At 40.4% G+C, this 12,428-nt stretch overlaps 1 protein-coding gene and 1 long non-coding RNA gene across 4 annotated transcripts in view; one reads left to right on the top strand and one right to left on the bottom strand.

The window, feature by feature from the left end:
* LOC109916290 (2-Hydroxyacid oxidase 2-like) overlaps positions 1-12,428 on the top strand; it is a 69,772-nt gene that overhangs the window by 26,013 nt on the left and 31,331 nt on the right. For all 3 annotated transcript variants that reach the window (XM_048605519.1, XM_048605517.1, XM_048605518.1), the window contains exons 3-6: positions 1,359-1,510; positions 4,985-5,262; positions 8,459-8,680; positions 10,355-10,513. In XM_048605519.1, the coding sequence (XP_048461476.1) occupies positions 1,359-1,510; positions 4,985-5,262; positions 8,459-8,680; positions 10,355-10,513 (811 nt within the window). The remainder of the gene's footprint in view (positions 1-1,358; positions 1,511-4,984; positions 5,263-8,458; positions 8,681-10,354; positions 10,514-12,428) is intronic.
* The window catches only part of LOC125484905, a 43,161-nt gene continuing 39,094 nt past the window's right edge, over positions 8,362-12,428 (bottom strand). The window contains exon 3 of the long non-coding RNA XR_007263707.1: positions 8,362-8,678. This is a non-coding gene — a long non-coding RNA (uncharacterized LOC125484905). The remainder of the gene's footprint in view (positions 8,679-12,428) is intronic.

Raw genomic sequence — 12,428 nt, 5'->3', positions numbered from 1 at the left:
GCACCTTGTTATCTCAGATTCCCCAGTATCTGCAGTTCCTACTATCTCTATAAATACAAGTTTTTCTTTCTTCCCCAGGATCCTAAGTGATGTAGGGCATGTATGGCTGGGTGTGTTGACAGGTGGGTGTGGGGGTGTTCGTCATCCAGAGGTCTTCAGTCAAGCTGTGAGTGATGGAGAGATCAGCAATACAATACAATACAATACAATTCAATACAGCAAGGAACAGGCCTTTCTGCCCACCAAGGCTGCGTTGATTCTTAATCCTTATTTAGACCTGCTAATTATTGCCCATGGGCAGTTTCTATCCTTCTGTTTGTCTCCCTTTCATGTGTCTATCAAAATATGCTTCAAACATAGCTAACGTGCCTGCTCCCACCGCTTCCACTGGCAGTGTGTTCCAGGCACCCACCACCCTTAGTGTCTAAAATTTTCCCCGCACTACTTCCCTAAGCTTTCCCCCTCATTTTGAAAAACTGTGCCAAAAGTAAATGTTGGCAAAAGTCGGCAGAGCATTATAAGACCTAAGAACTTGCCGCAACACTTAATGGCCAATCAGTTACTTTTGTAGTGTAGCCACTCCTGTAACGTAGAAAACAAGGCAACTAATTTACAACTGAAATGTCCCGTGAATCACAATGAGATTGTGACCACGAGCCGAATTTTTTTGCTGCTGGATGAGGCTTAAATATGGGTCCAGGATACTGAAGAGAAATCCTCTGTTACTTCATTTCGTGGTGTGTTTGCAACTGAACATCGTCGTACATTGCAAAATTGCACCATGTGCCTCACTGTTAGAGAGGGAATTTGTCTGCAGGGAACCAATGCTGCAGAATCTCATTTTGAATGCATCACTAGAAAATGCATATCCTACAAGACAGCTAAAAGGAGAGTGAGCCTTACTTTCCGTTAGCTCCTCTTAGTTTCAAGTTGGGTGATCCCAAGGACAAACTAGAAAAAGTGATCAGACATTGAGTTGCCACCCTTAGCATCCATCCGCTCCACCACTGGTGCATGATGTCTGTCACGATTTCAAGATGGACAGCAGCACTTAGCTAAGGCTTCTTTGATGATGCCTGCCAAATTTAAGAGCTCTACAATCTAGTAGGAAGGGGATAGTATTCACATGGGGACAGCATCACCAGGTTTCTCTCATGGCAAACCTCACAGCTGGCTTACTGTCTGCTTTTACTTGCTCCCTGATTATACATGTTCTGAACTCAGTTATTGAATTTCTGACAATGATCATTGTTAATTTCTTTAAATTATCAAGTCGTTCTTATCTTTTCTTATTTTCATGCGTATTAGATCTACGGCATCTTAATTTTTTTTTGTTTTTTTGTTTGTTTTTTTTGTAGGATCCGACTACGCCCTCGAGTCTTAAGAGATGTGTCAGCAGTAGATATGAGAACCACTATTCAGGGCACTGAGATCAGCTTTCCTGTAGGGATTGCTCCAACTGGTATTTCCAGTATGGCCTGCCCTGATGGGGAAGTCTGCATTGCCAAAGGTAAGTGTTAGCAAGTTTTAGATTGTGGCAAATATGTTCCTTCTCTGGTGCTTGCATAATTTCCATCTCATATTTCAAACTTGACAAGAAGGTTTCCCCACCCTGGGACATGTCAAAACACTTTTGACACATTTAACACTTTTGAAATGTAGTCACTGTTGTAATTTATGTTGTGCAGCGAATTTGCACACATCAAAATCCCCCAAAAAGTGATAATAACTAGATAATCTGTTTTTGGTGTCCATTGAACTACAATAATTGACTGGGACTTTAGAAAGAACTCAACTGCTCTTATCTCCAGAGAAAATGTCTCATTTGACAGTGCTGCACTCTTTCAGTACTGCGCTGGTACATTAATCTGCATGTTGTGCCTCTTAAGTAAGACTTGAACTCACAATGACTGACTCAGAAGCAGAAACGTATCACTGAACCAAAGCTAGCACAGTCATATTTCCGGTCATTGTGAGAGGTGACTTTTTTAGCAATCTCAGGGCATTGCTATGCTCAGTCTTCAGCAGTCAACAAGCATGTCTGACTAATTCACAAATTTACATCTTTGGCTCTATCACAGACTACTTATCTGTCTTAATGTGCAAAGCAGAAATCTGACCCCTTGAATCAAGATGTAAAAATTCATAAAACGACAAAAAAATTAACTTGTAAAGATAATCAGATGTAAAGGACTCTCCAATTTCACTGAAATGGTGATCATCCTTGCATATTCTTAATTCCAGTGGTTTTTGTGTAAATGTTTACCTATTCCCAACCTCTTATTTTTTTCTGTTTCTGGTTTTATAGATTTGTACAGTTTCCTTTCATCAAAGCACACCTAGGCACACTACTTTAAAACCATCTGATCAAATAGCCTTATATTACTAGATCTACTTTGGTTTTTAATGTCTAACCTGATTCACATGTTTGTAATACTTTTCCTTTGAAGTTTGGTGCGTTCTGGCCTCATAATACATAATGCAAACCCAGGATGCCGTATTTTTCCATGAAACAATTTTTCACATCAATTGACAACACATTTTAAAGAGTTCTTTTAAAAAAAAATTACTTGAGCGCTGCATCTGATTTCTAAAGAAATTTCCTGTCATATGATACAAACTCCGTCAGCTGTTCAGCCATCAGTAGTTCAGGAAAACCAAGGAGGATGGTTTTTGATTCTTTTTCAGAATAGACAAAAATCAAATGCTACACTGAAATCTTGAGCTAAAAACCCTGGAACCTTAGGGGAGAAGACAGAATTTAGCTTAGAATCCCTACAGTGTGGAAGCAGGTCATTTAGCCCATTAAGCCCATTTACCTCTCGGAACAGCATCGCATCCAGACCCACCCATCCCTGTAACTTTACATTTCCCAGTTAGCCTGCACATCCCTCGATACTATGGGCAATTTAACTTGACCAATCCACCTAATCTGCACATCTTTGGACTGTGGGAGGAAACGAGAGCACCCAGAGGAAACTCCACACAGACTGTCGTCCGGGGTTGGAATTGAACCTGGTACTGTGAGGCAGCAGTGCTGACCACTGAGCCACCACATTGCCCATGCCCCTTCTTTGGTCATCAAAAGTGACTTGATAAAGTAGCAGTCCTATCTGTGTAGGGGCTCTGTTTCTCATTCCTGGGTCTGGAGTACAAAGCTGGGATATTCTCTGTGCCACGTGCCCAACACAGTGAGGGGGAGAAAGTACACCAGAACATTGAATCTGCAGCATTCCTTGAGAGGTGAGCCAGGCAAACCCTGAACTAGAGTGGAGGCTATGGACTGTGGATACAGACTTGAACATACAGTGACACTGGGACTGTACCTTAGTTCAAAAAAACAGAATTACACCAATGACATCACTCCAGCTCTCATCCTCACAACCCCTCTCCACATTAATGTCTATCCATGCTACCCCTCACTGCCTCATACCCTCCATTTTACCCTGGGCCCCTCTACCACCCTCTTAGCTCCTCTTACCCTCATACCCTACACCCCATTACACAATCCACCCTCCAAGTTCTCATATACCCCACATTCATTTGATCCTGTGCCCATTACCTTTGGCCCATTCTAGTCCTAGTGACAACTTATTGCTAACTTATAGCAACCCAAGCCCTTCATCAAACACCCTTTGACCTTTGGCCTCCATATCTAGTACCAACTGCGGGCAATGATATTATTGTTAAAAAAATTCTTATTGATTCAAAAAATACATTGAAAATCTTTCAAGTAATCACCTGATGAAAACAAACATTTGCATTCAAACTTCTTTGAATGTTTTGACAGTTCTTTCACTGTTTTGACAGTTCCAATGGTTTAATCTGCTATAATGCACCTTCCTATTTACTTCCACCCTCCAGGGACACTTGACCCTCCCTGCAAGGGCACCTGATACCCCTTCATCCGCTGAGCAGTCCTGGGACCATATCCAAAGGTTTGATTCTTACCTCCATGGGGGTATGCTGGCTATCCACTATAAATTGACTGAAACAGACTTCCTGTGGCAAGCTAGGATACCAAAGACCATTTAAAATGGAGTCATGCACATGTGAGGCCCAAGAAAGCCAGAAACATGCTTTCCAAACATTGGAGGTAATACATGCGGGGGCAGGAATTCTTATTCTCAAGGACTCTCAGCACTTTTGTAGCTGGGCTTTGATTACTGCTTCTGTACAAAGAAAAGAGACAGAATATTCACACTTCAGTTTTCCTCTGGATTGCAGGACCATTTTCAGGTTATGGCCCCTATCACTGCAGTAAAGGGACCGCCAGTACAATTTTTCAAGAGATGTCCAATTGGTTGGAAAGCACTTTTGGATGTCCTTGGGATATAAAAGTCCATTACATAAACTAAAGTGCTTGCTCTTTTCCCATGCTGAAAACAACGATGACCTGTGATTTTATTTTGCTGGTCTTTTCAATGCTTTAACAGTTGCTGTTGAATCTACAGCGTTCAGTCTCTTTTGCAATCCCCAGAAAATATAATGCATTGTTTGTTGCAGTTGGTGTCAATAGAACATCTGAAGTATGAGTAGGCCTAGACCATCTGCCCCCTCAGGTCTGCACAGTTCACTGAGAACACAGATGATTTTCTAGTACAGCTCCACTTGTCTGACCTTGGTGGCAATTTGATATGCTTCCAGTCAGGGTTGGAACCATGTAGGGGGAGAGCATGGTGTGGGGAGAAGAGGGGGGGTTGGTCATTTAATTTGAACCAGGAGACTTGGCAATTCTTTTCCCAATCTGACTGAGTCCAATATTAAGGCAAGTCCACATCCTATTTGAAGTTGCAGGAGGCAAGTGCACATGTCCTAAGCAGGCAGCGAGTTCTCTGATCATTCTTCAACATAGGGGCCCAATTTACTTTTTTTACCTCTAGCCTGTGCCATAGTAATAAGACTCATGATCCTGCCTGGAGTTAAGATCATGCTCTTGCCATTTCTGCCAATATTGAAGTTAAAATGGAACTATTCCTTACAGCTGCCGATGCCATGAAGACATGTTATATTGCCAGCACATATGCAACATGCTCCCTGGAGGATATTGTAGCAGTGTCCTCCGGCTGCTGCTGGTTTCAGCTTTATGTTTTCAAAAGGCGTGAGGTTACTGAGAGGCTGGTGCAACGGGTCAAGAGCCTGGGCTACAAGGCTCTTGTGGTGACAGTTGACGTGCCTTACATCGGCAAGAGAAGAAAAGACATGTTGAACGACTTCAAGATACCTGCCCATTTAAAATTGAAGAACTTTGAAATATTTAAGGCAAGTGATACACCAGTGATGATATGCCACAGGTGAAACACTGGATACCTGATTTGAATGTGTTAAGTGACAGAAGTTGTTACAGTTTCTTAAAAGTAATTGGTTTCATTAAAAGTGTCTGTGAAGCTGCCAGATGGTTATGAAGCTCAACTGACTCACTAATGTCCTTTAGAAAGAAAACTTGCTGTTCTTATTCAGTCTGGTATATGCATAATACCAGTCCCACACCAATTCAGTTGACATCTTTAATGTGAGCTACCAAATACTTATTTTGCCAAATCGCTTCCAATGAAGTATTCTCGGGGCAAATAAGATGGCCAACTAGTGCCAATCTTTGCAACGATGCCCTCAACCCAAGAATGACTTTTTAAAGATTCACTTGTAGGAATCAGTGACTCAGCCAGTTTCCTGAGGTATTGTTCACAGTAATCCAAAGTCTTTAAATGAACAGGGAAATAACATAAGGATATTGTCATAACCACACTGCAGGCAGCCTAGAGATCTGGGAGCATTGGGACTGGGGCTTGGGATCTGGCAGTATTTCATAACGGGATGGGTGCTCTCAGGGTCTGAATGCACATGGAGATGGAACTAGGTTCTAGGTACAACAAAAGATATCAGATATTCTTTTACTGGAGATGGGTTCAAAGATTGTGAGAAAGTCTAGGAAAATGACATTATGTTGGGCTTTCTACGAGTATCTGAGTAGTATGAATGTGAGTTTGCAGAGTAAAGATGTCCTTTGATCGCATTAAATTTAGAGAGACCTTTGTGGCTAAATGTTGGAATGGTTGGACATTTTTACGTGAAAATTTGTGCCACCTGGACCTTGAAATATAATTCTAGATGGCTGGATTTGTGATGGTGGTTTGACGCATTTCAAATGGTCAAATAAGACTATACCACCTGCACCAGTGTTAAGTTTAAATTCTCTTTTGAGTGCTTTAGAAAATAAAGTAACTGACCAAAATCTTTGTTCATGAATCTTCACTCCATCTAAGAAATTTGTATTTATCTGTGTTTCTTCACTTCCAAATTACCTGAACTTTCTGGTTTTAAAAGACATTTTCTTGCATTCTTCCTTTACTTACGTGTTTCAATTTGTAGAGTTCTTTGAAGCATCTGTCTATCTGCAATGGAAACACTATATGCTCCCTACTCAGCTGCTTTCTGGGTCCAGTTTTACTATGGTTGTTAGAATTTTGAGTGAGTCAGCCATTGGTTTTACCTATCTAACAGACTTATTCAATGTCTCTGTATTTCCATGGATATTAGCCCATTTTGAGTGCTCAGTTCAGTCTGCAAAGCATATTGATCTATTTGCTCAAATGTTGTGTCTTTATTCTGCAAAATATGTGACAGCATTTTAATGTGCACTGCGATCACAATACAATCATAAAGGAGTCTTTTCGTGCACCACATTCACAACAACTGGCTAACCTAATTGGGTCAGCAGGTTGATGTGTGCAGCAAATGCTGTTAGGCAGCTTCAAAATCTGTTGAGATCTCTGTAATCCCCTATCATGTACAAAAGACCTCACTGCATCCAGAAACATCCAAACTTGATGTTTCTGCTGTTTGGCAAGCAAACCCAAAGCTGTTCAGTTTTTCTAAAATTGAGCTTTCCACAATTCTCCGCACAGGCCTTTCTGCAGACCACTGAGGTTCTCAGAAGGCTGAGGAATGGGCAATGACTGCTGATGTCACTACCAATCGTCAGTGTGCTTCTTACCGAAGTAAGTCAATGACTCTTTCTTTGTAGAAGTCTTCTTTTGATTTCACCTCATGATTCCCAATGCAGTTTGTTCTTGGATGGGTGTCACCATCACTGCTACTTTGGTTTATAGTTTGGTTTCAAATATCATGAGGTAAGGAATTGTAAAGGTGGGAAAACGGTTTAGTGTGGAGAATCCATTGCCTTCCTGAACTTCATCCCCACCCTGACCCCAACTCTGGAAATAGGTTTGGGGGCCAAAAATCTTGAGATGGCATCCTGTCCAAATGCCATTTTTGACGCTTCATTGGCCACATAAGGGCTTATCACTGAGTAAGCTCCTAGATAAGTCCTGGCTGACATGTCTGCAGCCTGGACGGCTCTTTCCCTCCTCCGTGGGTATCCTCTGCATTGTATTTGGAAGTACTTGCAGTGCCAAGGAATAGGTAGGGGAAAGATATCCCTTAGCCTTTACAACTTTTTTCCTCCCACCTGTTTACCAGAACCTGTCGAGGATGCCCCACTTACTTTGATCCTGGGCTCCAGCAATGGTCTGCAACCAGTGGTACTGCCAGTAATGGGCAAGCTGCCAGCCTCTAATTAGCAGGCACTGGGAGATGGATCAGGCACCACCCCTTTCTTAGGCAGAGTTCCACAGATTGTCAGCCCTCTGAGAGAAAAATAGAATCTCCTCACGTCAGCCTTATAAGGGAGACCTCTTATTTTGGAACTGTGCCGCCTAGTTTTACATAGCAGGTCATAACCCACTACAAAATAAGCAAACAAATTATTGTTCTCAAAGTACCACATAAGGAACTGGTGTACGTGCATTAATTGTTTGTGAGATTTAGTAGAAAATATTTCCTCTTTGAAGAGTATCTGAGGGCGAGAAAGGGGCATACGTTGGTATACCGTACAGTGTGTTTATTAGCTCCATCTGAAACAAGAATATTTGATTTAGTTCAATTCATTTTAGACAATAATATCCAAATGAAAAACAACTCTCTTGTTAAGATGTCAAACGCCTATTTCAATTTTTCAAGTGATACAATGCAGTACCTGCTGATTAGCTTTGGAGCCAGTATCATGCCTCAAGACATGAGGAATCTGGTTTGAATTTCTTCACGTGTGATGTAGCATTTGAGAATAATAAAAATGTCTGGACAGCAGAATCATGGGTAACCGTTCCCTAGGCAACTTGTGCAATTGTAGTATTTGCAAAAATTCCACTTTGGAATGAAAGAATCAAATTGATGTATTGGTGTAATGTTTTTGTTATTGGCATCAATAGCTTGTATAAATATGTGAAGATAATTATGATAATTTAGATTTTTGAAGTAACTGCCCGCAGTCGCTGTAAATTTCTGATCACAATATTTTTGATGTAGTGACCTTTGTGCTGTTTATTTCACAGAATATCAGAAATAAGCAATACATTCCCATACCTAAGTAATACAGTCCTCACATCATTTTGTGATACAGAAGGATAAAGATCGTAACGACAATCTTCCTCTCTGCAACGATGTTTTGGATCCGGCAGTAACCTGGTCAGATATCCAATGGCTACGCTCTCTAACTGATCTCCCGATCATTCTGAAGGGCATCCTGACAAAAGAGGATGCTGAGCTTGCGGTAAGGCACGGTGTCCAAGGAATCATTGTGTCCAATCATGGAGGAAGACAGCTTGATGGAGTTTCGGCAACTGTAAGTTTAGACACAAACTGCTTTAAGAATCCACTTATTTCCTACAAAGTATGCACTAGTCAGATTATGGAAAAGAGACAACGATGTCTTTACCTATGGGTAGGAATGACTTAGATATTAGGAGTCCTGAAATTGGTAAAGCAGGTTAATTTTTCAACTAAAGTAGCAAAGGGGGGAGCTTTAGAAAAAGGAAGTTTATCTCCCCTTCCAAGATTCATATTATCGTAAGTTGGAAACACATTCCAATTTCTCATGGCTCAGTTGTCAGCATTGCTGCTTGACAGCGCCAGGGACCCAGGTTTGATTCTAGCTCAGACGACTATCTATGTGGAGTTTGCACAATCTCCCCGTGTCTACACGGGTTTCCTCTGGATGCTCCGGTTTCCTCCCACCGTACAAAGATGTGCAGTTTAGGTGGACAGACATGAAGGAAACTAGCCATCAGAATACATGAACATTGGCTAGCAGCAAAACGGCACGATGAACTCTCGTTACTATCGGTACATTCAGACAATGAAGGCCATCAATTTAACTGGGACAAAGTAACCATAGTAGCACAAGCCAAACATAGACATGCACAGGAATTCCTAGAGGCATGGTTCTCCACCCATACTTCAGTCAACAAACATATAGAATTGGACCCCATGTACAAACCCATACAGATCAAAACCGGAAATGACACTATTCACCATAACGGACCGTACAGTATAAATTCCAAGCGGAGTAGAATAACATCACTTCATCGGAGGCTCCACTGATGATGTCACCTGGCATGGTGGTGAAACGTCTGAACAAATACAAGCCAGCTCGGCGAGCAAGTCAACAACCTCAGGTCACGTGGATTGGCTGTGCTAAATTGTCTGTAGTGTCTAGGGGTGTGCAAGTTAGGTGGATTAGCTATGGTAATTACAGGGATAGGGTAGAGGGTGTGTCCGGAAGGGTGGTATGACTCAGTGGGCTGAATGGCCTGCTTCTAGGGATTCTATGATTCTCTATTGTTGTAGGGCTAAAATTCTGGAACACCCTCTTCGATAACACTGTGGATGTACCCATATCACACAGACTTCACTAGTTCACCTTCTGAGGGCAATTAGAATGACTTTGATGCCAAATCTGCAAAGTGATGTTTAAACAATGCACTTGTATTAATTCCTAATTTAAGTCTACACAAATATCAACCTTAAATTGATTTTTAAAGACACAATTCAGCAAGTTAACCAATCCCTTTTATTCTTTCAAAAGAGATCAGGACCTGTCTCTAGTTGGGCAGAGATCATATTAAAAAGTGCAAAGTATCATTAATAAAGTGTTTCTCAGTAAATCAAACTAATTTTTCAGGCCTTTTAACTCCTATCTGTCATAGTTTTGTGTTTGTTGCATGTGTTGTCATGAGTTGTATGTATCGGCATTTTTGTTCTAATACACTGTTGCTGCTCCCTGAAACGTTACATTTCAAACTCTTTTTCTGCTTAGAAGAAAAGTTTTGTTTTCAAGATCTCCAGCCTTAACACTTTTTTTACCTGACAATGAAAATTAAATGCCCACTTAGTGAGGTGGTAAATATGGCACATGAAAAGTTGAAATAACACGTGATGTTCTTTGTTCCTTGTTATCAGTAATGTGCTTGCAGAAGTGTTGCTTTGACATTCAAGTAGGTGTACTGCACCGTTGCAGATCGAAGTGCTGCCAGAGATTGTCGAAGCTGTGAGGAGCTGTGTTGAAGTCTATGTGGATGGTGGAATTCGAAGGGGAACTGATGTCCTGAAAGCTTTAGCACTTGGTGCGAAGTGTGTTTTCATCGGTCGTCCAGTGATTTGGGGATTAACCTACAAAGTAAATTATCCTCAATGTTGTTTTATTTCCATTACTTCTCACTTTTAATATTACTGATTGAGAGATAATGCTTGTACAAAATCTTTGATGGGTCACTGACTTTTTGCCTCTTTCTATGTTCTTTCTTCAGGATTAGACACACACACACACACACACACTCATTTATTAACTGAAGCGTATGTCCTTCCAAGTGAGGTGATAGGCTCATAGGCCTCTATCATTCAATGCCCATCAGCGGTTAAGCAAGAGTTGCTTGAAGGTAATCATGTTATATCATGTTTTGTGCTCGATTGTAACAGAAGCAGTGTGTGGGCAGTGAGGCTGATGAAACCAGGAATTCACTTTGCAAACAAATGCATTCACCAAGTCCTGCAACCCAGTTGAGTGTTTCTGGATTACAACAAGGAAGCCAGATGCCAATGTCATTTACCAATATGCTTCTTGAATTTTATGCTTGTAAAATAACATAACCAAGTAATTTCATATAAAGTCCATCAATATAACAAGATGTTGGGTGTTATAAGTAAACTTTCACAAAATTAATTAAGAATTTCTCATTAAAAGAGATGTACAACAAATTCTTCTTTATATCAATGTCCTTGAACCCATTTAACTTCCCCGAATTAGTTGCAATTGGGATGGAAAGATTCAGCTCTTGATCACCAGTGAGATAGAGATGGAGGGGGTGTGGATTAAATTATCAAAATCTAATGCAATTATGACCAGATGTCCAAGATGTTCAATTTAGAAATCAATTAAAGATAGCGCAAAGATTGCTGGCCAACATAATCCCAAATAATGTTGCCTGATGGAGGTGCCAATGGGAGGCTAGCATACCTTCTACCACTTATGGTATGGCATCCTGGCTTTGTGGCCTCACTATTATTCCCATACATCATTGTCTGTAGGTTCACTAGAATGTAACTGGAGCTCCATGGACAAAACAAGGAGAAATTGCATAAATAAATATTCCATGGAAAAGAAAGAGTGATTTATTTGAGGTATCTGATTTTGAAAGCAATTGATGGGGTAGATAGAGATTAACTTTCCCATTAGTGGAGGATTTTGGGACAGAGCCAAAACATTCAAGAGAGAGGTTTGTAAACACATCTTCTTGGAAAAGCTGTTGGATGTGTGGTGCTGTACCCAACAAAAACAGTAGTTTCTAGCTCAATTAACAAGTTAAAGTCTGAAATTGATAGCATTTTAAGGCCAGGAATACTAAGGGATATGGACCCAAGATGTGCAAGTGGAATTAAAGATTAGTCACGATCTTATTGAACAGTGGAACAGATTTGAAGGGATTGAATGACTTATGCATTTTGGGTTATAAGAGTTTGGAATTTCTCTCTCCCAAATTGCTTGTCTTCTATTAAAGCTCTTTCGTGAATTGTGGGCCATAAGCTGAGAACAATGAACACTTACATGATATATGTTTTTTTTTTCCGTTTTGGCAGTTTTGTTTCACTTGGAATCTTGTACCTATAAAGATTCTGCTTGTCCCTGTGCATTGTTTGGGAAAGAGAAATTAATATCTACATTCACTTAATGATTCAGAAATGAATCACAATCAGTTGAGTTAAAACAGTCTTGTATTATATCATAATTCTTTTCAGCAACATTATGAACCTTCCAAATATCAGCTGACCAGTAGGAAGCAGAATTAACTTGCATAAATTTAAACTTAATAAGCAAACACATAACGTGATTGCTGAATATTTTTTCAGTAACTAATAATTTAATACACTTCAGTTTCAGTCTTGCCCATTGGTCAATTTGAACAGTTATAATAAGTATTTATAAGAGACACTTACACAATGTAATGGTTGTAGAAAGTCTAAATTGAGAATGCTGTGCTATGATGCTATATTGATTGATTTTACAGACTGAAGCTTTTCTTAATTCATTCATGGGC

This window comes from Rhincodon typus, chromosome 14, assembly GCF_021869965.1.
Source record: "Rhincodon typus isolate 14 chromosome 14, sRhiTyp1.1, whole genome shotgun sequence".
Taxonomy (NCBI): domain Eukaryota; kingdom Metazoa; phylum Chordata; class Chondrichthyes; order Orectolobiformes; family Rhincodontidae; genus Rhincodon; species Rhincodon typus.
The sequence above is the reverse complement of the archived record's forward strand: the minus strand, read 5'-3'. Positions and strand labels throughout refer to the sequence as shown.